General features: G+C 38.9%; 1 protein-coding gene across 5 annotated transcripts in view; it reads left to right on the top strand.

Annotated features, from left to right (window-relative positions):
* The first annotated feature begins 750 nt into the window (after window positions 1-750).
* Window positions 751-24,224, top strand: part of LOC111342023 (receptor-type tyrosine-protein phosphatase delta) — a 29,014-nt gene continuing 5,540 nt past the window's right edge. The window contains exons 1-26 of one of the 5 annotated variants that reach the window (XM_088733706.1): window positions 752-904; window positions 2,576-2,695; window positions 3,597-3,779; window positions 7,705-7,725; window positions 8,257-8,555; window positions 8,867-9,014; window positions 10,224-10,511; window positions 11,549-11,842; window positions 13,520-13,798; window positions 14,261-14,557; window positions 14,986-15,270; window positions 15,817-16,122; window positions 16,917-17,026; window positions 17,361-17,562; window positions 19,100-19,202; window positions 19,780-20,041; window positions 20,154-20,199; window positions 20,482-20,593; window positions 20,906-20,994; window positions 21,570-21,709; window positions 22,081-22,168; window positions 22,356-22,432; window positions 22,781-22,817; window positions 23,141-23,238; window positions 23,714-23,830; window positions 23,936-24,090. In XM_088733706.1, the coding sequence (XP_088589832.1) occupies window positions 823-904; window positions 2,576-2,695; window positions 3,597-3,779; window positions 7,705-7,725; window positions 8,257-8,555; window positions 8,867-9,014; window positions 10,224-10,511; window positions 11,549-11,842; window positions 13,520-13,798; window positions 14,261-14,557; window positions 14,986-15,270; window positions 15,817-16,122; window positions 16,917-17,026; window positions 17,361-17,562; window positions 19,100-19,202; window positions 19,780-20,041; window positions 20,154-20,199; window positions 20,482-20,593; window positions 20,906-20,994; window positions 21,570-21,709; window positions 22,081-22,168; window positions 22,356-22,432; window positions 22,781-22,817; window positions 23,141-23,238; window positions 23,714-23,830; window positions 23,936-24,090 (4,238 nt within the window). In that variant the 5' untranslated portion in view covers window positions 752-822. Of the gene's footprint in view, window positions 905-2,575; window positions 2,696-3,596; window positions 3,780-4,613; window positions 4,752-7,704; window positions 7,726-8,256; window positions 8,556-8,866; window positions 9,015-10,223; window positions 10,512-11,548; window positions 11,843-13,519; window positions 13,799-14,260; window positions 14,558-14,985; window positions 15,271-15,816; window positions 16,123-16,916; window positions 17,027-17,360; window positions 17,563-19,099; window positions 19,203-19,779; window positions 20,042-20,153; window positions 20,200-20,481; window positions 20,594-20,905; window positions 20,995-21,569; window positions 21,710-22,080; window positions 22,169-22,355; window positions 22,433-22,780; window positions 22,818-23,140; window positions 23,239-23,713; window positions 23,831-23,935; window positions 24,091-24,224 lie in introns of those variants that run through there. The other 4 variants (XM_088733708.1, XM_088733707.1, XM_088733709.1 and 1 more) reach the window with 4 other exon arrangements.

The raw sequence follows: 24,224 nt of genomic DNA, 5'->3' as shown, positions 1-24,224 counted from the left end.
GATGACAAGGTTCGCTCCTCTTCGCTGATCACTACGGAGGAGAGAGAAGCGAAGCGAGATCTCATAAACCGGATAAGCCGGGTTCGCTGATTCACATGAAGGGAGCCCGAGAGAATCCTTAACTCCCGCTGCACTCCTGTTCTATTTTCTCGATCAACACTTACAGTTATGTTCATATGACACTGTCAACACATGTCCGGCGTTTCAGTTTTATAAGAGGAAAAGCTTTGGACGAAAGCTTTTATTGCTATCCGAAGTTACGTATCCGTCGCGCCAAGTCCATGCCCATCGCCCTCGCATTCCCTCACTTTAGATATCTAGCCCGAAACACGGGAACAGTTTTCAAATTAATCAGTTGACTGTCGAAAGGCCTTCGTCAGAAGACTCGAAATTGAAACTGGAAACAAACTTGATACAGGAATATGTGACTCGAAACTACGTAATCAAAGAGGGTACCCACCCTGTCCGGACATCACTAAGTCGACCTAAACCCATTTCCTCGGATTGATTTATCATTTATACTCATTATTCCCTTGGTCTCTTTAAATGTATTTCTTGATATCTTAATTGTTCTCTTCTTAATAAAATTTTATGTCAGTTTCCCGTAGCGTTTCATCTAAACGCTCCACCATTCTTCGTGCGTGCTAAATCGCTCTATTTTTGGAGAATGACGCCTTCAGTAAACAGGATCTTGAACTTAATCTATTACCACGCCTCTAATTTAGACAGGAAGACCGATGTATATAGCCTAAAGCCGTCGCTAGGTTTCAAAGTATTTCACACTCTGTGCCTTCTGATTCTCAGATACATTTTTTTCTGAGAATGGACTTTTTCATTTATCTATGTGTATTTGTGGTCTGGACTCTTGGACTTAACTTCTGTCGGCAAAGCACTCACGTAGCAGGTAAAGTGTAATTTTAACACAGTGGGTAATCATATTAATATTATCTCTTTTGATGTACTGAACAAACTTTTTTATGCTGAGTAGCTTTTGCCAAATTTTAGTTGACTTTGAAAATAAAAGGGAGGCCCAACTTGACGCTGTCAACTTCAGTGAAGTTAAGGACCTGTCGATAGCTTTGTTCTTCACAGCTAATAATCTAGACATACCTTGGATATATCAACAAAGTTGAAATGGTAAATTGGCCACCGTAATGATTACAAAAGCTGACGTTTCGAGCGTTAGCCCTTCGTCGGAGCCCTTCGTCCGACGAAGGGCTAACGCTCGAAACGTCAGCTTTTGTAATCATTACGGTCGCCAATTTACCATTTCAACTTTGTTGATATATCCAAATTATTTCGTTACTCCCACCGACGCAGCCCCAAACAGTTTCTTTCGAAACTATCAGCCTTTAGACATACCTTGCCTGAGGAGAAATTGCTTTACATGACCCCATGGATGAATTCCTACGAATAAAGTCTGCAGTTGACACGAATATTTCTCGAATATTACCTTTGGCATTATATGATAGACCAACCGTGCGTGCAATAATGATCCGGCACAGTGTTGAAGTTTCCTTTAGTAAAGCAGCTTCTCGTCCGGTTAATAATTCTGACAATTTTGTGAAGATCACAAACAGCTAGGTAAATGTAGATCAAAGTAATATGCTTGGTCATGCCACTCAATTAATATCGATAATATCATGAACAGATATCATGGTATTATATGTATTATGCTTTGATATCAATGGCTTATCACAAACGAGGAAATAGCATTGATCAACATTTCAGAGCAGAAATCTTCATGTAATTGAAGTTCTTTAATAGGAAAGTTACAGGCAATAAATAACCGTACTTCTAGATCGAATGTGTACGATATTTTTTTCACGACAAGTTCTCCCTCCATACCCCCATTGGCGTTCGACGAGTGTATCACTTGTTTAAAAATTTTGGACCATGATAATGTATCAGAGTATTCTGTGCCCTTTTTTGGCGATTTCTATGAAAAATTTTTTTCGTTCTGGCCTTGCTGCTGAGGATTTCCGGAAGCTGATATTCAACTGTGTTTTGATCTTACTGGTTGATTGATTGATAACATTATTCATCCACAGTGAAACATTCCTTCAGCTTTATTCACAGAATAAAATTCATTATTCGGCCCAGCTAATCTAACTGATTAAATGATATAAAACCTGTCACGACCTAGAGCTGATTTTCAGGGGTTCCGTCCCTCATTCGAGGTTTAATTGCGTTTGAATTAATTTTTTTTTTAATCTGGGCTCAACAATCGATCGAGTGCCGCCTCAGTCTAAATAGGCTTATTTTCAACCACCGTGTCGCTGTATTTTTTTCCCTTTCTAAATGAAAATAGTACGTGAGTCAATTATTACAATATTTCTCTGAGAGCTTTTCAATGTTCTCGGTGCCTTTACTTGACAAATTGTTTACCTGCTAGGTCCAATTTCCGATGCTTGTGACCTTCGCCGAGATTAATTTTAATTATCTTTCTCGCCAAGGGTGATTGGCGTGGGTAGGGGGCGAGAGGGGGGGATGGAGGGGACTAGGGGAGGGGGGCCTTGAATTAATATGAAAATGGACAGGCACATGACATTTCTTGTTGTATGTTTTCTTGTAGGGCAAAATACGTCATCAAAAAGTTTGGTTTCAACGAATTTTACCATTGTGCTATCGCCCACGACAAGTAGAACTCCAAGTAGAACTCGCTCCGTTTTTCAAAGCCCCGCTTCGACGCCAGGTAATTGTAATCAAGTAACGCCATCCTTGTCACGATTACAGCTTTAATGCTATGCAAGCAACAGCTATGATAAAACACATTTTCATAAATATGCCAAGTTGTTTAACGGTCATTCTGTTAACGAAAAATTGAACAAAAACAAGAACAAGAACAAAAGCAAAAACAAAAACAAAAACAAGCAAAAACATGCAAACAAACAAAAACGTAGCATGTAATTAAGGTCCAGAGGAATAGATCAAAAAAGCAAGCAAGTCACAATTAGTGGAGTTACACTCCTTTTTTGCTTTTTAAGAACATTTTTGTAAGAACGTTCAGGCTAAGATGGACCAAAATTTGAATTACATTCGAAAAACATACCCAGGCTGAGAGTCAGTCAAGAACGGCTCATTTTTATCTTTTTATTTTGGTGAGAATATAAATTAAGTTAAAAATTGTGGTTTAACAGGACAATTAACTCAAATACTTGGGGACATTTTTTTTATATATATATTAACGATGCGGCTATTGCACGAAACACTGAAAAACACTTCAGTGAGTAGTCGGATAAAGTTTGGTCACGACCCAATTAAATAATCATCACACAACTTTACGATTATGTTAAGAACGTTTTTCAGGCTCAAATCGCAAAAAAAACAAAGGCGGTCAGCCTAAGCACCAAAATAAGACTTTCCTTAAAAAAAAAAAAAGAACGTGTATCCCTTTACGGTTTTGAAAATATTGTTTCGCTTTTTTTTCTCGTCTGCGGCTTATTACTTTGTTGTACTTTGTTGTCGTTGTTTTTTTTTTTTTTTTTTTTTTCCTTTTTTTCTTACTCTGAGTCTATATCTCATCTATTGTGTCTGTAGAAATGCATGCAATATCTCCAGATTGGAACAATTCAAAATACATTTTGGTGTTGCAGGACAACAAAGCGGAAGTGCTTCGTCGCAACATCCACAACCGTCGCTTCAAGCATGGGTGGCAAGTTCAACAGAGACTACAAGAAGTTTGCAGAGCAGCGCAAAAACTGTGCTGACTGTTTCTCCTGCTTCCAGAGACATGCGCCCGACTGGGACGCCGTCGTCGCTAGTTCTTGTAACGTCAAGTGAGTATTGGAGTCCTTGTCATTGACTCTTCATCCCCAGAAGTGATAAACATAAGATCTCCCTATAAAATTCTAACTTTAGCCTGCAAGGAGAATATTCAAATTAATCAGCTAGGTGTAGTTGTTTTGCCTGATCAAGCACAAAATTCTCACAATTACTTTACAAGGAAATGTGTAACAGCTCAATTGGAGGATTCACAATCACATCTTAAGAGTAAAGAGTTATAAGCCGTTCCACGAACCACCTCTTGCACCGGCCCCATTCCGCCTCCATTGCCCTTCCCCCCCCTCCCCCCACACACACTTTTTTATCCCTACGATTACTCCTTAGTCGCCTTCCAGTAGAAAGACATCTTCAGCATTGCTATGGGAATAGACTTGTTTTGACCTCACAATCTGAACAATTTCCGTGGGATTAAGGTGATCAAGAGCAAAAAAAATATTTTTTAGGGGCGTCTCAGCAAAATGTTATGTCGTGCCAACCTTTTTTTTTTTTTTTTTTTTTCGTTTCTTGTTTACTTTCATCGAATTTCATTACCTCTTTTTTTGCAAGTTTAACAGATGATGAATAAACGGGTAAATTTCAAAATCAAGTATTATGCAGAGAGAACTTGAGGCTACATTTTCTTGTTCGAAGCTGTTGTTGTCCCATAATTTATCGACCAAACGAAAGCCTTGCTCACAAACAGTATTAAAAGTCAGTTGATACAGAAATAACTTGATGATCGAAACAGTGACGCACACTTCCGTTTGGACGCGCCCGTCTGTGACGCGATTGGTCGCTAAAAGAATGTTCACTTTGGTCACGTGTCCAAATAATCACTTCCCGTTTCCTTTAGGAGTAACTTTAGAATGACTGTATTCCGGCAGTCAAAGCGAAAATCTGAGCCGACATGGCCTTTATTATTCGCCAGATTCGCCAATTTCTAATTGTTTTATGTCTGATCGTCTTCAAAGTTCACAAGGATGCAGGTAAAATGATTTGTTTTGTATGGAACTATAAACGATATGTTTATTATAGCGCTTTTCTCGCTCCCGAGCAAGTCGCAAATCGTCAAACTTTGAATAACATCGATCGCACCGTTGCTTTTTCCATTTCGGTTTTTATGTTATTTTACCGCAAGGCTGCTGCCATTTTCGAATGTTTCTTACACCTTAGGTCTTATAACTCATATGTGTGTCTAAACTTTAGAGAGTGGCCAAAATGCGTGGATAAAAATGTTAAGTGAATATGTCAAATGTGTACTTTTATATTCGGTATTGTTCGAAAATCTTAAATATTGCAAATGTGATTGGTGCGATATTTGTTGCTATATTCTTCGATAAGATCGCTCTTGACTAAAATGTTTATTCCAGAAGTTGCATGTTGGACACATGTTCAGCTATTTCGTGTGATCAAGAACAATTTCGGAAAAATAAATAGATCCAAGATGTACTAGTGTTTGTCAACCACCGAACCAGCCAAAATATTTGGATTTGTCTCGTGCAGTTTCTTCTGTTCATAGATGTAAGCTTATACATTTGCCACGAGCTTTAATGTTTTGCTTTAGACTTTCTCTTTTGATGAGACTTTGATGGAGCATGAAGAAGGGAAATATACACCATTTAAACAGAAAGTTAATACTTGCCCTTGGGCAGATCGCCAAGAAATTATGACATTTGTCAAACCGATGAGACCATATGTGCACGTAAACCGCTTTTGTTTTTTAAATTGTCTGACAATGATGGCTTTTTGGCCACAACCGCAGGAGAACTTTCAAACCAGGGAACATCGAAGGTGAAATGAGACGGAAAATGTTGTATTGGGATCCCACAAGACACTGCCGTGTACTTATATGAGTTTAAATTAAGCACGCAGTCATGTATATTCAAGATTGCATGATTGTTCTTTTCTCGGAAATCTGGGGTTTCCAAATATCATCCATGTAATGAACTTAGTATTTGAACAGAAATAATATCGTTTGGATTTTCCGAGATTAATGCCTCCAGCGATTGACAATTTGACTCGGTGAAAGCACTCAAAGCCCTGAACAAAGTCCCCCCAAAAAAACACGGATTATCAAATTTGGAGAAGGGTAGATTTTGTTAGGTAGAAAAAGAGTCATTATTGTGACTGCCAACGTAATTGTCACTAGTTATTTATACTGAATGGGTTCTCTGAATAGGAAACAGGAACAGTGTTACTGAAATTGTTAAATTTATTGCCCTCATTTCAATAAGTGCCTCTCTCTAATAAATGCTCCCCTCAAATTTATTTTTGTCAATATAAACACCCTTTTTCCAATAAGTAGTTCCTTCTCATTTAATTGCTTATACTACTGAGCCCTATTACCAACCACAGCGGTCTTCATCATAGTCTCTCAAATGTTAAATTCCGGGCACACATGATCTTGTCTTAAAATTTTGCGGCAACAATTACTTTGCTGGTTATTCTAGCCTGAACAGATCCAGGGACATCACTGCTGTTTCCCATTCTTCTCGATTCTTTTAAAATTTTTCTATTGGCACATTCCGTGGCTGTTGTTTCTCAGAAAAGTGATAAGCACCTAGCCCTAACATTATAGTGCCCTGTTTTGAATAAGTGCCTACCTTACTGATACCAAGAGTAAATAGGCACCCTGGTGTTAAATGAAGTTATTACAGTAACCCTTTCAAACTCCTGTGAGTGACCAAAACAGAACTTCCCTTTGCATTATCAATGCCGTATCAAGCAAACTGGTGATGGGAGTAAAATGAAATATGAATTAGAGGATTATTAAAATTCTGAGAATATGGCAGACAGTAAGCATGCAGAATTACTAAAATTAGATCTCAATGGGCCTCAAAGGGCAATGAAACAGGAGAAAAAAATTTGTACCTCTTTACCTCTGTATATAAAAATGCAATATGCAAATAAAAATTAATGTCTGATGTGAAGTGAACTTTGACATATCACTTTGTGATTCAAAGGAAGTTTTGGCCAAGCTTAAGCAGTTGTGTTTGAATTTACTTGCACTCCTTCAAATTCAGGGGAAAAAAAATTTAATTTAAACTTTTAGGTGTAACTTGCATGCCCTTCTAAGGTACATGTATAATTGTGTGCATTTAGATGGTATGTATGTTCTGGTATAAATTTAGCAGAACTTTATTTATCTGTACCTTATATAGAGTGCTGATATTGAAAAAAAAAAAAAAAAAACAGTTTGTAAAGCATTTTAACTACCTCCCCACCTTAGTTCAGTAGCAGATAATTAGTATAATAATGGAAATGTAGGGGGATAACCTTACTCTTGTTTTAGTATAGGTTGTAGCTGGTCATGTATTAAATTCAAGCCCCTGACGATTCTCTGATTTTTTTTCCAAAAATAAACTGGAAGATGTGAATTAAACCTTGGACAGTGGAACTCTTAATCTTGCTATCCTGTGGATATAATGCCCTTCGTCTCAAGTGGTATTTTGATGTTTCCTACTGGATGAGGTCAAAATTACTGACTCCATCATGAAATTTTCCATAGTACTGTCAACGAGAATTTGTTTGAAAGTCAGGAGTTGATCCCTTAACTGGTGATCATTTCCTTTCTTCTTATGTCCTTTACATTTGATTCTAGAAATTGATTCTGTAGGGAGAAATTAGAAGGCAGTCACTCTTAGAGGGCAAATCAGGTGTAGAATTTGTTAGAACCCATTAATCATTGTCTGGCAGAACTGATTTTTATGTATTACATCATTCTTGTATACACCCCCATGTATATTATCATAGACTGCAATGATGTTTACCCATGAACATCAAATTCATTCAAAATGAAATATGTTCATTAATGTTTTGTGATTATATGCAAGGTTTTTGTATAAGATTCTCGCTAGCTATTTATACACCTAGCTAAATATATAATAAAAAGGTAAGAATTTGTTAGAACCTAATTATTTTATTGAAATGTTTTTACAGGTACACAAGCTTCCAGTGGAGGTGTGATAAACTTTTTTTGTTATAATTTATGAATGGGGTAGTTCTTGCTCTTTGGGGAGCATCGTTGGTGTATGTATATAGCCTTTAAAATATAGTAATTGCTTTTCTTTTTATTTTCTTGATCAAAAACATGCACATATTAAGAAAATTATTATGTTTTCTCCTCTGAGTTAGCTGGTGAGATAGTTTAGAATTTAGGAAAAAGAAAAAAAAAAGATGAAGAGCTCTTACCTTCCTCCTATTTGATTGTGTAAAAAAATTATATATATTCAAGTTTGGTGTGCGAGTTTTTAGCTGTAGATCACTGATACCACTAATTTTGAATGAGTCAACTGTGCCTTGTGTTCCACTTTTCAGTTTTAGGATGACATCAGGTCTATGTGTACAGATGTACTTTGAGGGGGGGGGGGCGGTTAGGTAGTATTGGTTAGGTTTATCTATCTGGGTGAGTACCTGGTGTGCATATGCTAATTATTTGATGAGCCACTTTAAAAACTGAATTTTACTTGTTTTTCATAAATGCTTCATTAGGTTGTTCCCCACCTGACTTTGGTATGGCAAGAAGTATTATTCCAAACAAGGATATCACAGCATCATCAGCACAGAATTCTGATTCATTTCCTCACCATGCACGATTAAGCAACAGCAAAGCATGGGTCCCTGATAGAAATGATAGTGATCCATGGATACAAGTGAATTTACAGTATTCAAGAAATATCACTGCAATTGCTACACAAGGTTTTTCTGGCTCCTATGTTACCCACTATTATGTGAGTTTCAGTTCTGATGGAAACAACTGGAACAACTATACAGAGCAGGGAAAAGTTAAGGTAAAATGAAGAGAATTCATTTCATAACTGCACACATATATGCATACCTGGCTATTTGATTTCTTCCATTTGCAGTAGGCTGGTGAGTTTCTTCTATTTATAGTGGGTTGGTAGGGGAAAGGGGGTGGGGAGGGTGGGGGTGGTGTTGGTTAGGTAAGGGTAATATTTATTATTCAACAAACCTGTACATGGCTGGTATTGAGGTTTTAGGCAATTAAAGTTCATTAACTGCTTATCTTTGTCATAGATAATAAGTAACTTGGCAATTATATGGAAGTAATAATTTTTTTAATATTTATCTTTTGTTTCAGGTGTTTCAAGCCAATGTAAATGATATTAACACCAAAACAGTCCTTTTCAAACCTTCTCATGTAGCACAGTACATAAGATTATACCCGACAAACTGCTCCAACACTTGTGCCCTCAGATTTGAGCTTTATGGGTGCAATTCAACCACAGGTAAGGGACAATTTTGCAAACTCTCTTGGTCAAGGACATCAGTATCTACATGTATTAATGGCCTTAAATTAAAAGGGGAATGAAGGGAAGGTTTGCATCTCTTTGAATTACCAGTATGGTTTGCTTTGCTTTCATTTTTTACCTCTTTAAGTGCATGCTGTGACAATTTAAGATCATGGTTATTATACACATTGTGTCAATAAAAGATGGTACAAACGGGTAATTTAACATAGCAAACAGGTAATAATTTTGACTGCATGGAGAGAATCTTGTTCTCATGCAAGGAACATGGCCTTATAACACTGAGAGACTTTTGCAGTTGCACTTCACTGCATTTTAAGGTCTTTTTCAAGCTGCATAGCTTTGTTGCTCCTCAAAGTCATTCTATTTGAACAAGTTTTAGAGAAAATTAGAGTTAGGAGTGCAAGGACTTTTATGTAAAGGCCATAAGTGGGTAGCCAGCACATTTCAAGCAAGGAAATCTACCCTGAGGCTGATTACCGGACTGTTATTGAGACCCCTATTGCAAACAATTAACCCATTAATAGCCACAGCTTTTGTGAAAAACTGTGTTTTGAAGTTAGTCGAGCAGATTTTGGGTCACTGTTGTGGTTTTAAAAGCTCAAACTTAGCACAAACCCATTGACAGCTTGTACACTTGACGGCCTTTCGATCCAAATGCAAAATGGCAGCCCTAAAATCTCGGGCACACGCAGAAAGCAAAATTTCGAGATAGTTTTTCGGTTGAAAAGTAATGCCCCACTTACGACTTTTACCTTTCTCTCTTTCTCCTGCCCTTTCTTTCCCCTTTCCTTGCCTGAAGTTTCTCCTCACTCGCTGGAAATTTAGTAGGCTTCATTTTCGTGTAGAGATTTTTCAGGAAACTTAACTCATTATTTTCAAACCACATGCTCAGAAAGGTAGGTTGGTAATGGAACAAGATTTTCGTGCAAATTTTCAGGTCAAATTTACATGGTTTTTTGGGTATTTCTCCAATCTCCTTCACTCAATTGCGCTCATTCTGGTATCATTTGTAAGATATTTTCAACCTGTTTAAGTACGTGCTCAAAGTTGTGCTCCAGGATTAAAAGTGATGATGTCACAAGGCGTAGAAAGGGTGTGGGTCCACATGGGCGCTTACGGGCGCACTGGATGTCAGTAGGTTAATGATTTATTTGAAATGTCTATTTCTATTTGTTTACTTTTTAGGCTTGCCTGGCCAGCCAACCTCACTCTCTTCAGATTCTGTTTTATCAAACAAAATTGTCATCTCATGGAGTGAACCTACTGATCTAGGGAATGGAATAACAGGGTATGTTGTTAGGTGGCGGAGTGCTGAAAAAGCTGATTATCAAGAAAAAGTAGTTACAGGGAGCAGATCTGCGACACTTGATAACCTAACACCCTACACTAGGTATGACATCCAAGTGAGAGCAGAAAATGATAAGGGACATGGCCCTTGGTCAGTCTTACTGCAAGAGAGAACACACGAGTCCTGTGAGTACTGACATTGATTTCTATAACAAGGTGACTGCACACCTTACTGAACCAGTTCCCTCCAAACATCCTAGTTAAGCAGTTCCCCTTACTATCTGCCATCCAGTTCTTGTGATGTTAGCTCAGAGATTTGACATGGGATCAGCTAAATAATCCCTTCATTAGGCACACAAACGTTCTTCAAAGTTATGTACAAAGTAATTATTAGCAGACTAAGAAGGGTCTTGTCTAGAGGTTAGTCTTTTTAATTTATGGAACTTTCTAGATGTGGACATTGTGTTTTCCACATGTACTTGTGAACTCAGAGACCCTATGAGCACTGTGCATCCTCTACAAATGTATAATTGTATGTTAATGCCACACAGAAAAGCTGTCAATACATAATTGTAGAGTGTACTTGTATTGTGTGACATCAAGACAGTGTCTTATACACATCAACAAATAGGCAAGACATATCATGGAAAGTGCATGTTTATTTATATACAAGTAATGCAATCTTGATGTAAGAATTGTTTTTGTGCAGTAGTATTTCATATCACATTCACCACATGGCTTTCAAGTGTAAATTGTTTTGACCTTAATACCATCTTTCCTGTAATAAGTGTTCTTGTTCTTATGAGCTCCCACTCCCTAGTTCATAATGTCAAACGAGTGCCTATTATCTCAAACAAGTTCCCCTCCTTTTCTCTCACTCTCTTAAAGAATAGGGATGAAAGAAAAACCTGTTTTCATCACTACTTTATTTATAAATTTTAAAGCTTCAATTACAGTAGAACCAGTACAGGAGAATAATGAGTGCCCCCCCCCCCCTCCTCTTGATTACGGGCCGTCCTTTCAATTAGCATCCCTCTTTTCAGTAAAAATGTTAAAATAAGCATTCATATATGCTTATTCAAGGAAATCTGGGAAGTTTCTTCCCAATTAGTTCTACTCTGAAACCATTAATTAGTGTGCATTAACTCAAGATGATATTGTTTCTTTTCCTTTTTTCAAGGTGACAGTAGGTAACATTTACACTTGTTTGTTTATTTTCAAAGTTCCTTCTGCTGCTCCTGGGAACTTTCGAGTCACTTCCAGTTCTTCTCTTACCTTGGACATATCTTGGGATTCCATTCCTACAGAAAAACAAAATGGGAAGCTGCTAGGTTACCATATTTACTACAAGGTAAATGGATCTGCAGTAGAGTATAACAAAACTGTTGGACCAGATAAGCTGGTATATCAACTAACAGGACTTGAGTTTACAACCTATGTTGTTCGAATGGCTGGGTACACCGCTGTTGGTGTTGGTTTGTGGACTGGATCTGTGGGGAAACGACCTAAAGGAGGCGGTAAGGGAGCTATTTCTTACAAGTTTGTGAATAGAATATACTTATGGTGATTCCTCAGTATTGCATTGCGCTTCCTGTAGTGAGCATAAAAATCACGTAATCAGGCGAATAAGCGCGTTTCCATTCCGAGACCTTGGTTATTGTTTTTCAATCAATAGACCCAGTAAAAAGGTACATTATGGTCTTTAGCTCTTGGACGAGCACGATGACCTATATTTTTTATTGCTAAAATTTCGGTGTACAAATTATCCCATTTAAAATGGAGAAATTAAAAAAAAAAGATATTGCTAAAGGTGTGTACAAAGCCCGTTACTCGATGAGGCAAATTATCACCTTGAAAGCAACGACTCGAGGAACGTTTCGAGTTGATGTCGTGTAGAATTGCTTACTTTTTCTACAAATTACATATCAAACTGTTCTATGCGCTCGAGACTTTCTACCTATCAAATTTTTTTGAAGTGTTACTTTAAAAACCTTTGCTTCTAGCTACCGCAAAATGTACAGTGAACCGATATGGAAATGACGCGCGTGATTAGTGCCAGTACAGGCATAAATGGGGTAAGAGTGGCCCATCATATTTCTCAAACAAGCACGGTGACCCGTCTTTTTTACTGTATTTTTCGAAACAGACATTGATAGGGGAACATTTAAGGAAAGTTTAGAAAATTTTTCAATGGCTTTTTTTTCTGAGGAATCACCTTAAAAAGTGTTTTTATTGGTTAGTTTATCTGTCAAATGTTACATGAGTATGATTATTTTTTTCATATTCTTGACATTTGAAACCAGTTTGATATATCAAATCTGCTCTTAAACTAAGAAAAAAAAAACACTTTGATATGAACATAAAATTTACCTACCTATACGATATATACGTAGAAGAAGTGACTTGGAATAACATTTGACGATAATAACTTGCGACAAAACGTTGCTTGATAACATTGTAAAATTTAAAAACGATAAAAAGCTATAGAAAGCTAAAATCGACGACGTTTCAACGTTAACATAACGTCATTATCAAGTCAAGAATGTATAAAAAAAAGTTCTATGAATACTTAAAACGAACAATAAGAGAAAGTAATTTGCGGGTTAAACAAAAAGTTTAGCACGTATGGAGTCCGTTTGCACGTTCAGATTAGGTTTGAATTTCTTAAATATAAAGCATTTCAAACACTAAACAATCAAATTTGCTTTGAAACTTTCTCAGAATCGTAAAATGACTATCATTCAAACGATCCCTCCTACCATGCGCTTCATGAAAATGCTTGCCAATTGCCGAATTTTTTGTGTTCAGCGAGACGTTGAAAAAGGTGTCGGGCCATGTATAGCCGACATAATCTGCATCGCACAGATCACATACAAAATGATAAACAGCGCATCGCTGATTAACAATTGACGGCTTGGGTTCTTTAGGTTTTAAGTCTTGTTCTAATTTCTTGCTTACAAAAAGACGTCTTGAGAAGTGCAGTAAGCACCTCACCAAATGTGAAGGTGCCATTGAATTTTTACGTTTATGTTTATAGCTTTTTATCGTTTTTGAATTTTACAATGTTATCAAGCAACGTTTTGTCGCAAGTTTTTATACGATATATGTCAAGCATATTTTTGTTCTTTTAGCTGGAATACTTGCAGTATTTGAATAACTACTTACAGAAAATTATTGTGTTTGACTTATTTTAGCTCCGACAGCTCCCAGAAACCTTAAGTTGACTGTTGAGTCATCCACCTCGATAAAGGCATCGTGGACTAAGCCCCTGAAGATTAATGGTGTCTTTAAACATTATGTGGTGACGTACGGCTTATCAAAAGACAGCTTGAGTAAATGGTTTTATTCCTTTACCACTGAGTATTCACTGGCCCCGCTGGATGAGTTCACTACTTATTATGTTCAAGTGCACGCTGAAACATCTGTAACCGGGCCTTCTTCCGACATTATCTCGGCAAGGACAAATGAGGATGGTTAGTGCAGTACATTAACATTATTGGTTGGTTTTTTCGCTTTGTTTGTTTTGTTTTTGTTTTTTGTTTCTATGCTGGTTTTTGGGTTTTTCCTTCGTCAATGGTTGCCGGAGGTAGCTACATGCAGCATCTAGCAAATAAGTAACAAGTACCACCAATATTTTCAATGGTTTCGTCGCTTAATGTTATTGGTGTTTATTGTTTTTGGTTATCAAATGTGATCTCCTCGGATGACTTACTGAATGGAAATAAACGAAATAAGTGTAGAGAACCTAAGCATTAGCACAAATACAAGATAATGAGTTCCTGGCCATTTACTATTTGTCTTTGAGAATGGTGACATACTAATAATACGTCAGGGTTCATATCGCTTATCGATTTTCTTATAGATTCAACATATCAGTTAAGTAAAGGTGGTAGCTGACATAGATCTTTTAATTCTATTTTTGACTTACAATAAAGCTCCCAGCTCTGCGCCAATCATTGATAGAAAAGAAACAAAAGCCGAGGATGCGCACACCATAAGAGTCAAGTGGAATGAAATCGCAAAGAAGCATCAAAACGGCTTGATATTGGGTTATGAAGTTTTATACACAGAAAAAGGCCAACAAAACAGTTTCAGGTTGAACACAAAAACGACAAACACCTTAATTAGGCGCTTGAAACCATATACGGAATACTGCATCCAAGTTCAAGGGTTCACAAAAGCTGGGGAGTCACCATTCAGCCCCTGCTTTGATGTCAGGACATTGGATAAAGGTATGTCACCTTTAAATTAACTTTGATTTATCATCATGCTTGAATTAAGGAGGTTGTTAATTAGCAAAACAAACACAACGAAATCGACGGTAAAATAACTAAACAGTTGAATGAGACGTAAATCAGTGTCAACAACATTCAACTTCTAAAGAAAACGTTTGTTTCTGCTTTTCAATACAATGTTTTTCTTGAGGTGCAGAATAGTAATTTTATAGGCACAGGGAAGTCTCTAAATTGAAATGGCCAAAACTCTGCTGGTGTTTTTTTGGTATGTTACCCCAGCACCCTCTCCCCCGCCGCGTTCCTATCCTAAGCTACGCCCTTGAAGAGAGAGAGCTGTGAATAAGTTGAGGCACTTCCAACTGCACTTTGTTATGATTGGACCAGTCACACGTGTACAAATCCTGTGCTGTTAACTTTTTGGATAGGTCCAAGCCAACCACTCAATGTTCAAGTTCAAGCCGTTTCTTCCGTTGCAATCCTTGTAAAGTGGGATGCACCAGCTCACCCTAATGGAGAAATTAAAGAGTATATAATATTTTATGGAACCAGTAAGGATGTGCAGAAAAATGAGCGAAAAGTAACTGGAAACACGCGGGAACGTACTATAGATGGCTTGCGCAAATATACCACTTACTATGTGAAAGTCAGGGGTAGTACCTCGAAACCTGGAAATGCTTCTGAAATATTCAGTGTTACAACTTTCGAAGATAGTAAGTATATACTAATGATTCAAGTATTTCAAGTGTTAATTGAATTCCGGGAAACGTCTTTTAGACCTTTTTACCTGATTGTTCATGTTGTAAAGCGCCAGACTGCCGTGTGGGAAGTCGAAGGTCCAAACCTCATACCGGACCAACTCTCAGGAATGTGCTGCCTTTGTTATGACGTCTGGAAATGGTTAGTCATTCTAGTTTTCTCAGAGGAGGACGAAAACCTGAGCCTTAAAGAACGCACGCACTTCATGCAAAGAATACTACCTAAAACTTTGTATTATTGATTCCACGATAATTTCGAAGTGGATGACGAAAATGACTGTTGCAAAATAGATAGTGGTTCATTAAAAGCTCATCAGTCGTCTTTAGCTCGTGATTTACATCCTTTTCTCGTTCTCTCTCATCTTGCAAGCGTATTTACAACAATAAAATAAGAACTATGTCGCTTAAATAACTAACTGTACGATCACTTGTTTGGTAGATCAAACGATTATTTTTGTTTATTTTAATGATTAATTTTATTTATTTCTGTGTTTATCCCAGGTCCTGGACCTCCAAAGGAGTTCAGGGCTCAGGTCGTAACCGCTAATGATGTTCATCTGACCTGGAAGAAGCCTGATAATTCCAATGGAATTGTAAGGTTCTATTACATAAAGATCTACAATACTAAAACCGGCTTACAGTTCGGAAACCCTATCAACCAGAGCGCAGACGAGCGGTCACACGTGCAGCACTACAACAGAGTGATACCAGACCTCAAGTACTATACAGACTACACGTTCACAATCCAGGCCGTCACAGTTAAACCTGGGGAAATGGCTAACGCTACAGCAAGAACAGAGGAAGGAGGTATTGAATAAACCTCGTCGATGGTTTTTTCTTTCCTCTAAATAAATGGAACGATTTTGTATATTAAGATCTTTAATATTGAAATCCTCCAGTTAGCTTCTAACTTTGTGGGTACAGGTGACGGGTTTAAGATTGAGCGTAAATGAACACCATTATGAACATCCATAGCAGCACGAGAACTCTTGCTCTTGAGAACGATCCTGATGATGAGAAAATGAAAAAGTACGATATCCGCGACTACTCTTCAACTCAGCCGTTAAACGTTTGTCATGCGCGAGGGGAATTAAAGGCAACATAAGAAATAACCACTGACTCGCAAAAACCACGCGTTCATAGAAATCTGTTAAAGGAAACAAGCGTTTGAAAAAGGAAAACTCCAGACTTGTCGAACAAAAAGCTTATTCATTTAGGGGTATCCTGTTGACTTACAAGTGTACCATCCTTTTTTGTACTTACTAAAATCCGTTATACTATTCTAAAACACCGTGACTCACTGGCTTGTCTAGCATTTTGTCAGTTTTGAGAGAAATCTTGGTTCTGACAACGTGAAAGCACTTCATCTAGTCATTTCAAAGTTCGCACATGTACAGACGTTTGACCGATTTGTTTTAGTATTTCATGCATTGCCACTAGTTAACGATTTTTTCATTCTCCCTCTTTGACATGTACGTCCGTTCTGGGAATGCTTCACGCAGAAGGACGCGCACCCTTTTTATGTATTTTCACATTGATAACAATTTAACCCATTTACAAACGTTCTGCTTCTTTACCTTGCAATATATGATTTTTTGCAGTCCCAAGTCAGCCTCAAGATGTCTCTGCGAAACTTGACAAAGGTGGAACTTCTATTACTGTTTCATGGAAGGATCCAAAAGACCACAATGGAATTATCACCATGTACACGGTGAGTTACGCTGTAACAATCCATTGATAAGCACGCTTTAAAGATTTAAGATGCGGTCATCGGGTAGCATCTATGGTTTGTGTTATATTTTTTCTGTAATGACAGGTGTAAGATTTCCCATTTAAAATCAATTAGAAAGTTAAGGACTCGCCGCCTACTTCTAGCCAATGGAACCCCGAGGTTTAAGTGTGTACATTTTTTTGGGATTCAGAACAATTTTTTATCCTCTAAGCGCTTACGCCACTCTAAATGCTACTTGTTTGCTTTTTTTTTTTTGTTTGTTTCTTTTTTTGTTTGTTTTTTTCTGAGATGTTATATCTCCCTCGATTTTCAGGTATACTTCGCGGGTAAAAGAGGATATGACCCTTCCTTTACAGATAACCACGAAATTGTATTAAGAAACAGCTCTCGGAGCACTGAAATTGGAGTAGAGAAGTTGAAGCCTGGTACAGAATATAGTATTTATGTGAAAGCAAGAACAGTCAAAGGATATGGAGCCGAAAGTGATCGTGTGGAGCGGAAAACACCATCAAAACGTATGCGAACATTCTTTGTTGATTTGTGTGAACATGTTGGAACTTAATTTCAGCTTCTAGATCAGTTAACTATTGCATTACGGCAATTGCGTCAGCAAGCAACTCACTCAATCTTTGAGCAGTGGGTAAGGAATGAGAAAGGCAGGCGCGGAGACGGACGGGCAGGTAGACAGACGGAGGGACGGTGGACAGAAAGACAGAGAGAGGGAGGGTGAGACAGATAAACAGACAGAGGAAGGGTGGGACAGATAGACAGACAGAGGGAGGGTGGGACAGATAGACAGAGAGAGGAACGGTGGGACAGATAGACAGACAGAGGGACGGTGGGACAGAAAGACAGATAGAGGGAGGGTGGGACAGAAAGACAGACAAAGGGAGGGTGATAGAAAAAGACAGACAGAGGTTGGGTGGGACAGAAAGACAGACAGAGGGAGGGTGGGACAGATAGACAGACAGAGGGACGGTGGGACAGATAGACAGAGGGACAGTGGGACATAGACAGACAGAGGGACGGTGGGAAAGATAGACAGACAGAGGGACGGTTGGACAGATAGACAGACAGAGGGAGGGTGGGACAGATAGACAGACAGAGGGAGGGTGGGACAGATAGACAGACAGAGGGACGTTGGGACAGATAGACAGACAGAGGGATGGTGGGACAGATAGAGAGACAGAGGGACGGTGGGAAAGATAGACAGACAGAGGGACAGTGGAACAGATAGACAGACAGAGGGAGGGTGGGGCAGATAGACAGACAGAGGGAGGTTGGGACAGAAAGAGAGACAGAGGGAGGGTGGGACAGAGAGACAGACAGAGGGACGGTGGGACAGAAAGACAGACAGAGGGAGGGTGGGACAGATAGACAGACAGAGGTAGGGTGGGACAGATAGACAGAAAGAGGGAGGGTGGGACAGAAAGACAGACAAATGGAGGGTGGTACTGAAAGACAGACAGAGGGAGGGTGGGACAGAAAGACAGACAGAGGGAGGGTGGGACAGATAGACAGACAGAGGTAGGGTGGGACAGATAGAGAGACAGAGGGACAGTGGGACGGATAGAGAGACAGAGGGACGGTGGGACAGATAGAGAGACAGAGGGACGGTGGGACAGATAGAGAGACAGGGACAGTGGGACAGATAGACAGACAGAGGGACAGTGGGACAGATAGACAGACAGAGGGACAGTGGGACAGATAGACAGACAGAGGGACAGTGGGACAGATAGACAGTGGGACAGATAGACACACAGAGGGTCGGTGGGACAGATAGACAGACAGAGGGACGTTGGGAGAGATAGACAGACAGAGGGACAGTGGAACATAGACAGACAGAGGGACGGTGGGACATATAGACAGACAGAGGGACGGTGGGACAGAAAGACAGACAGAAGGATGGTGGGACAGATATACAGAAAGATAGAAATACAAACAGATACATGTAAATAAACAGGACAGACAGGCAGATAAACGGACGAATATGCAAAATTAAGGATTGTTACGTTAAATTTTTGCGTTCTACTTTTGTTCTTTTGTTTACAGGTCCACCACGGCCTAAACCTCCCCAAGTTGTCGAAACTGACGTCACGACAACAACAATTACGATTTCGTTATCGCCATCCAGTGACACTAACGGAGAGATTATGTGAGTTCTAGGGAGTCTGTTTGTAGTAGTGGCTTTTGCAATTTTTTTTTTTTTGGACCAGCCATCACCACACGCTGGGGGGGGGGGGGGTGGTGGTGGTTTGGAAGGTGTTTGGGACATCACAGGGTTTTCAGGGGAAACCGGAGGGGGATCCGTTGTCTTTAATAGAGCTAAAGGGAGGTCCATAGAAAATGTACTGCCAAATAACCGTCAACGAGGGAGGAACTTACAGAGCCCTTTGGGGGAATCAGGTACATTTCTATGTTGGCACAACCAAAATCCTCCGACTTTGAATATGCAGATAGAGGGTTGAATATGTTAAACATTGGCTAAACTTCGCTTTAAAGAATTGATATTCTAGAATTATTTACCTCCACAACCAAAGGCGCATAATTTATTGAACAAATATTAAGCGTTTCTTACGCGAACGTTTTATTTTCCTAAGATGCCTTTTGGCGCCACTACCAAGTTAACGGTAACATGATTTGTTTCTCCTTTTATTTAAACACCGAGCTTGTAGGTTTAGTATTACTTCTTTAGATTAAAACTGACCTTTTTGAAACCTTTACTCCTTTAGTCGACATGAGATCATAGTAGAAATGCTTGGAACAGCGAGAGCTCGTCGGGAAACAACCGCGCTCCCGAAGAATATATACGGCTATGAGGAAGCGCAAACATATGGAGATCGTTTCTACATTGCGGCTATGTTTGAAAAACGAAAACTCCCTGCTGAGTTCGTTCTTGGAAATGGAAAAACATACGGCGATTATAAGAATGTCCCTCTTAAACCAGGGACGCGATACAATGTGTATGTAAGAGGAGTCACCGAACGTGACGGGGTAAGTATTTAAGCTTCCATTGTGGATTTCAGCACCTTATCGCAGTTTTGTTTAGTTTCGTCTCAGTCAGGCTGTGTCTCAATATGTGGTGGAATGTTTCCTTTTTTTACAGAAGTGGCTTTACGGAGAACCAGCTGCTATCAGTCAGCTGGAAACTGGTTGGTGCCTTTCATTCCTATATCTTTTTTGTTTGGTTAACTGGTCTCCTTATTTATGGCGATATGTAGAGGTGTACAGTAAATATGCACCTCTTTTTTTACCAACTTCCTCGGATTGTCTTCCTCACGGTCACTGCTCTGTATTTAGGTGCCTTTACAGGTATTTTTAAGGACGAGGATGACCACTCAAATTCTAGACTCATTCCAATCCTAGCCCTTAGCTAAGTATGAAAACATTCAGGTAATAATCCAGATGTGTTGCTACATATCATAATTTTGCAGAGGAGTCGCCAGTCGTTAAGGAAGGTGACAATATGGTTGGTGTAGTCGCTGGTGTTCTGGGAGCGCTGATACTTATCGTGATTGCCATCATAGCATTTCTTCTGTATCAAAGGTAATGGCCAGATTAATAACAAAAAAAACAAAAAAAAACAAAAAAAGAAAAAAAACATAATTGCGAGGATTATTGAGTAAATTGCGTCAAGCGACCCAAAGTTTTTAAAGTGTCGCTGTCAAAAGAGAGTTAATTCTGAATTGGTGCACCAGTCGCTTAGCAAGATGAATACTTCTTTCTTAAATACCGTGGTCAAGCTGGTCTCACAACACCGGCTTATGTCTTGAATCGCTGCCACAAGACACTTCGCCCAATTTTTTTATTTTCCTCTTGTCTTTCTAATTTTGTCATTTTGTTTTATTTTCAAACCAGATCCAACAGGCCACCCAATGCTAACCTTGATGTGGAAAGTCAGAAGAAACAAAAAAGAAAGCGAAAGGAGTTTGAACTGAGGCGCTCCAGTACGTAAAAAAATGCTGTGTTTTAAACTTGTGCTCTTCTTGGCGAGATAACAAATAAGGCAATAAAGTAAAACAAAATAGATTCCTTGAAGGAAATACAAATGCAAGTGAAACATAGCTATTTCCATCGCTTCTTTGTCGAAATAAGTAAAATTTTGCTTGATTGTTGGGGGTATGCGAGTGTATTCGTTAAATTCCAGTTGTGTTGAGATGTAAGAATCTATTAGCACGTCAAGTATATCAAGAGAAGGGTGGAATCTTCTGAATTGTTCGACTTACACGACTGCTCAGTTGTATGATTAAAAAAAAAACGATTGAATAAAAGAAGTAAGAATAACAAAGATGTGCAAAGATATCCTTAAAGCAACCAATGATGGATTTTCTTGTCCTGAGCCGTTTGCATTGAAGTGTTCTCTTCGTCGCATAAGCACGTTTCTATTTTAGAACATGGTTAGAAATTCCTCGTAAGTGTTCTGTTTTTCTTTTTTCTTTTCTTTTTTTTTTTTTTTTTTGCTTGGACCACACACTTCAACAATGTCCTCCAAAGTTTCAGAGTTGATAACATTTTATTGCAGGTCTAAAAAAGAAATTGCTCGCAGCTCCAGGCGAGGTTGTCAACGATGCAGACCATCCTCCCATAACTGTGGACCAGTTTGCCAAGCATGTGGCAAAGTTGCACAAGTCTGATGACCGTGGATACATGATTGAATACAATGTAAATCTTATAATTTTTTTCTTAATTCATCTGCCTGTCGCTTAAAAGCAACAAGAGTCCATCCATACTTTGAATCCAAATTTTCAGTTTCCGTTTTCGCCCCGTTCCCTCCTTTTTTTCTGCTCTACTTGCCGCTCCTTCTCTTGACCTCATCATCGCCGTCAACTTCTCGCGAACAGAAAGACCCGTTCAGAATTCGCCTTTGATGAAGTTGGTGATCTCACGAAAGGCTAACGTTGTCATTGCCCTCATCGTTAGCCTTACTACCCTCGTCGTCCTCGTACTCAGTGATCATTTCCTTCCTCCCTTTTTGCACTTTGCACTTCCCTTTCATTTTAATTTACGAGTTGTGGCTCGTTTCCTTTTCATAGAAACTTGACAGTGGCCAGGAGTATTCCTGTGACGCTGGCTTGATGCCAGAAAACAAGGCTAAGAACAGATATGGCAATATAATTGCATGTAAGTGTACAGTAGGATTGCAAGCAATCTGCTGTGAGCAATCCCTTATTGTTTGTTTGTTTGTTTGTTTGTTTGTTTGTTTTTTTCAATTTAGGGATGGAAGTCTTTATTTCAGCTTTGATTCCATGTTTCACCTTTTGATTTGCTCATTACCTAACAGCATGTAACCTTGTTTTGTTTTACACAGATGATCATTCAAGAGTCGTCTTGTCCCCGATCGAAGGGGAGTCTGGCTCAGACTATATCAACGCTACAAGAATTGATGTGAGTAAGACGCTATTTGTGAAAACTTATGTATTTGAAGAGTTTGCCTCACTTTTAACACGTGGTTCAATGGATCAGTAGATAGTAGCGCTTAACTAGTATCTAGGAGGCATGGACTCGAAGTTCTTCGAAAACCTATTTTTTCAGACCTCTTTTCTGCAATTAATAATCTTAACTTCTTTTTAATTACAATTTATGGTGGAAACTTTTTGTAACGAAAGCTGTACATGACTTCTCAGATCAGCCCCTCTCATGGTACACATGGTACTTTATACAATTTTATTTTATTTTCATTGATTTGGTTTTTTTTAACATTTCCTGTTTATTTGTCTGTTTGTCTATTTCCAGGGATACAACAAACCCAATGCATACATTGCCTGTCAAGGTACATCATCTTTGTTTCATTGTTTCTTCTCCTTTATTCAATAAATAATTGATTTGAAATAAATATTGAAGTAACAAAACGGCGTAAGGGGAAGGGGAGAAAGATTTCTTGTTACCGTCTTTTTGAGTAACTCAGGTCTTTTCACCCCATAACACATGTTACTTTAGTTAACATCTCCACGCTGAAGATAAATTTCAAGTCCTCTGACGCATTTTTACGCTTGATCAATTTTAGGTCCAGTTCCTTTAACGTTTAGTTGATATATCCACGCTGAAGATCAATTTCAATTCCTTTGACGCATTTTTACACTTGATCAATTTTAGGTCCAGTTCCTCCAACCTTTGACGACTTTTGGCGAATGGTTTGGGAACAGCAGTCGTCCACAATAGTTATGCTGACTAATCTACAAGAGAGACACAAGGTATGTGGGGGAGTTAGTACCACGAGGTCTAGAGTGTCCTCCTTGATAGAACGTATGAACATCCCGCCATTTCACAAGCTCACATCTTTTTCTCTTCCTAAACTAAGTGGTTCATACTTTTTGGTCATAACTCAAGTTTCTCCTGTAGTGAGCGTTGATAGTGTTACGAGGGCCTTGGGTATGACGCCATTTAAACTCCCTCCATCTTCACTTCGGAACGTACCTGGCAACTTTCTAGTGGTACTCATTTAAACGTGTTGCAGAGTTGCAGAATATTAAAAAAGACCAATCGGGGGTGGAGTGTCTTGGTTAAGAACTCGATTCCATTTCTCTGATCAGGGCTCAGACCTGGACCATTTCTTTCTTCTTCTTCTTTTTCCGGCATTGTGTTAATGTTTAACACGTGAAGTCTATTTTGATAAAATTCGTTTACCCTTCTGTGTCTTACTTGGTTCCCTCCCCGTTGCGTTCTCAGTTGAAGTGCCACAAGTACTGGCCGGATGAGACCCAAGACTATGGTGACATATCTGTAATGCTTGTCAGGTCAGAGCATTACTCCGATTATAACATCAGAACATTTAATGTCAAACGGGTAAGTACACATTTTTTATTAAGGGTGTCTGATTTCAATTGAGATTCATTGATTGGTATCGTGATCATTATTAATTGAAATTATGTTTTGCTTTCTATTTTCTAGGAAAGTGAAAAAGAGGAGAGAGAAGTAAAACAGTTTCATTTTACTGTGTGGCCAGATCATGGGGTACCTGAATACCCAACTGCCTTGCTGGCCTTCAGAAGACGAGTTAGTGCTTATAACCCGGCTGATGCTGGACCTCCCATTGTGCACTGCAGGTATGATTTCTGCCAGTTTAAGGCCCGTGTCTGTCTGTCTGTCTGTCTGTCTGTTTGTTCGTCGGGCGTGTCGGTCTGTCTGTCCGTAGATCCTTCCATCCGTTCATACACTGATTCTTAGATGGTTTACTGTC

This window comes from Stylophora pistillata, chromosome 9 (genome assembly GCF_964205215.1).
Source record: "Stylophora pistillata chromosome 9, jaStyPist1.2, whole genome shotgun sequence".
Lineage (NCBI taxonomy): Eukaryota > Metazoa > Cnidaria > Anthozoa > Scleractinia > Pocilloporidae > Stylophora > Stylophora pistillata.
Note: the sequence above shows the minus strand (reverse complement) of the source record. Positions and strands in the feature narration are given on the sequence as shown.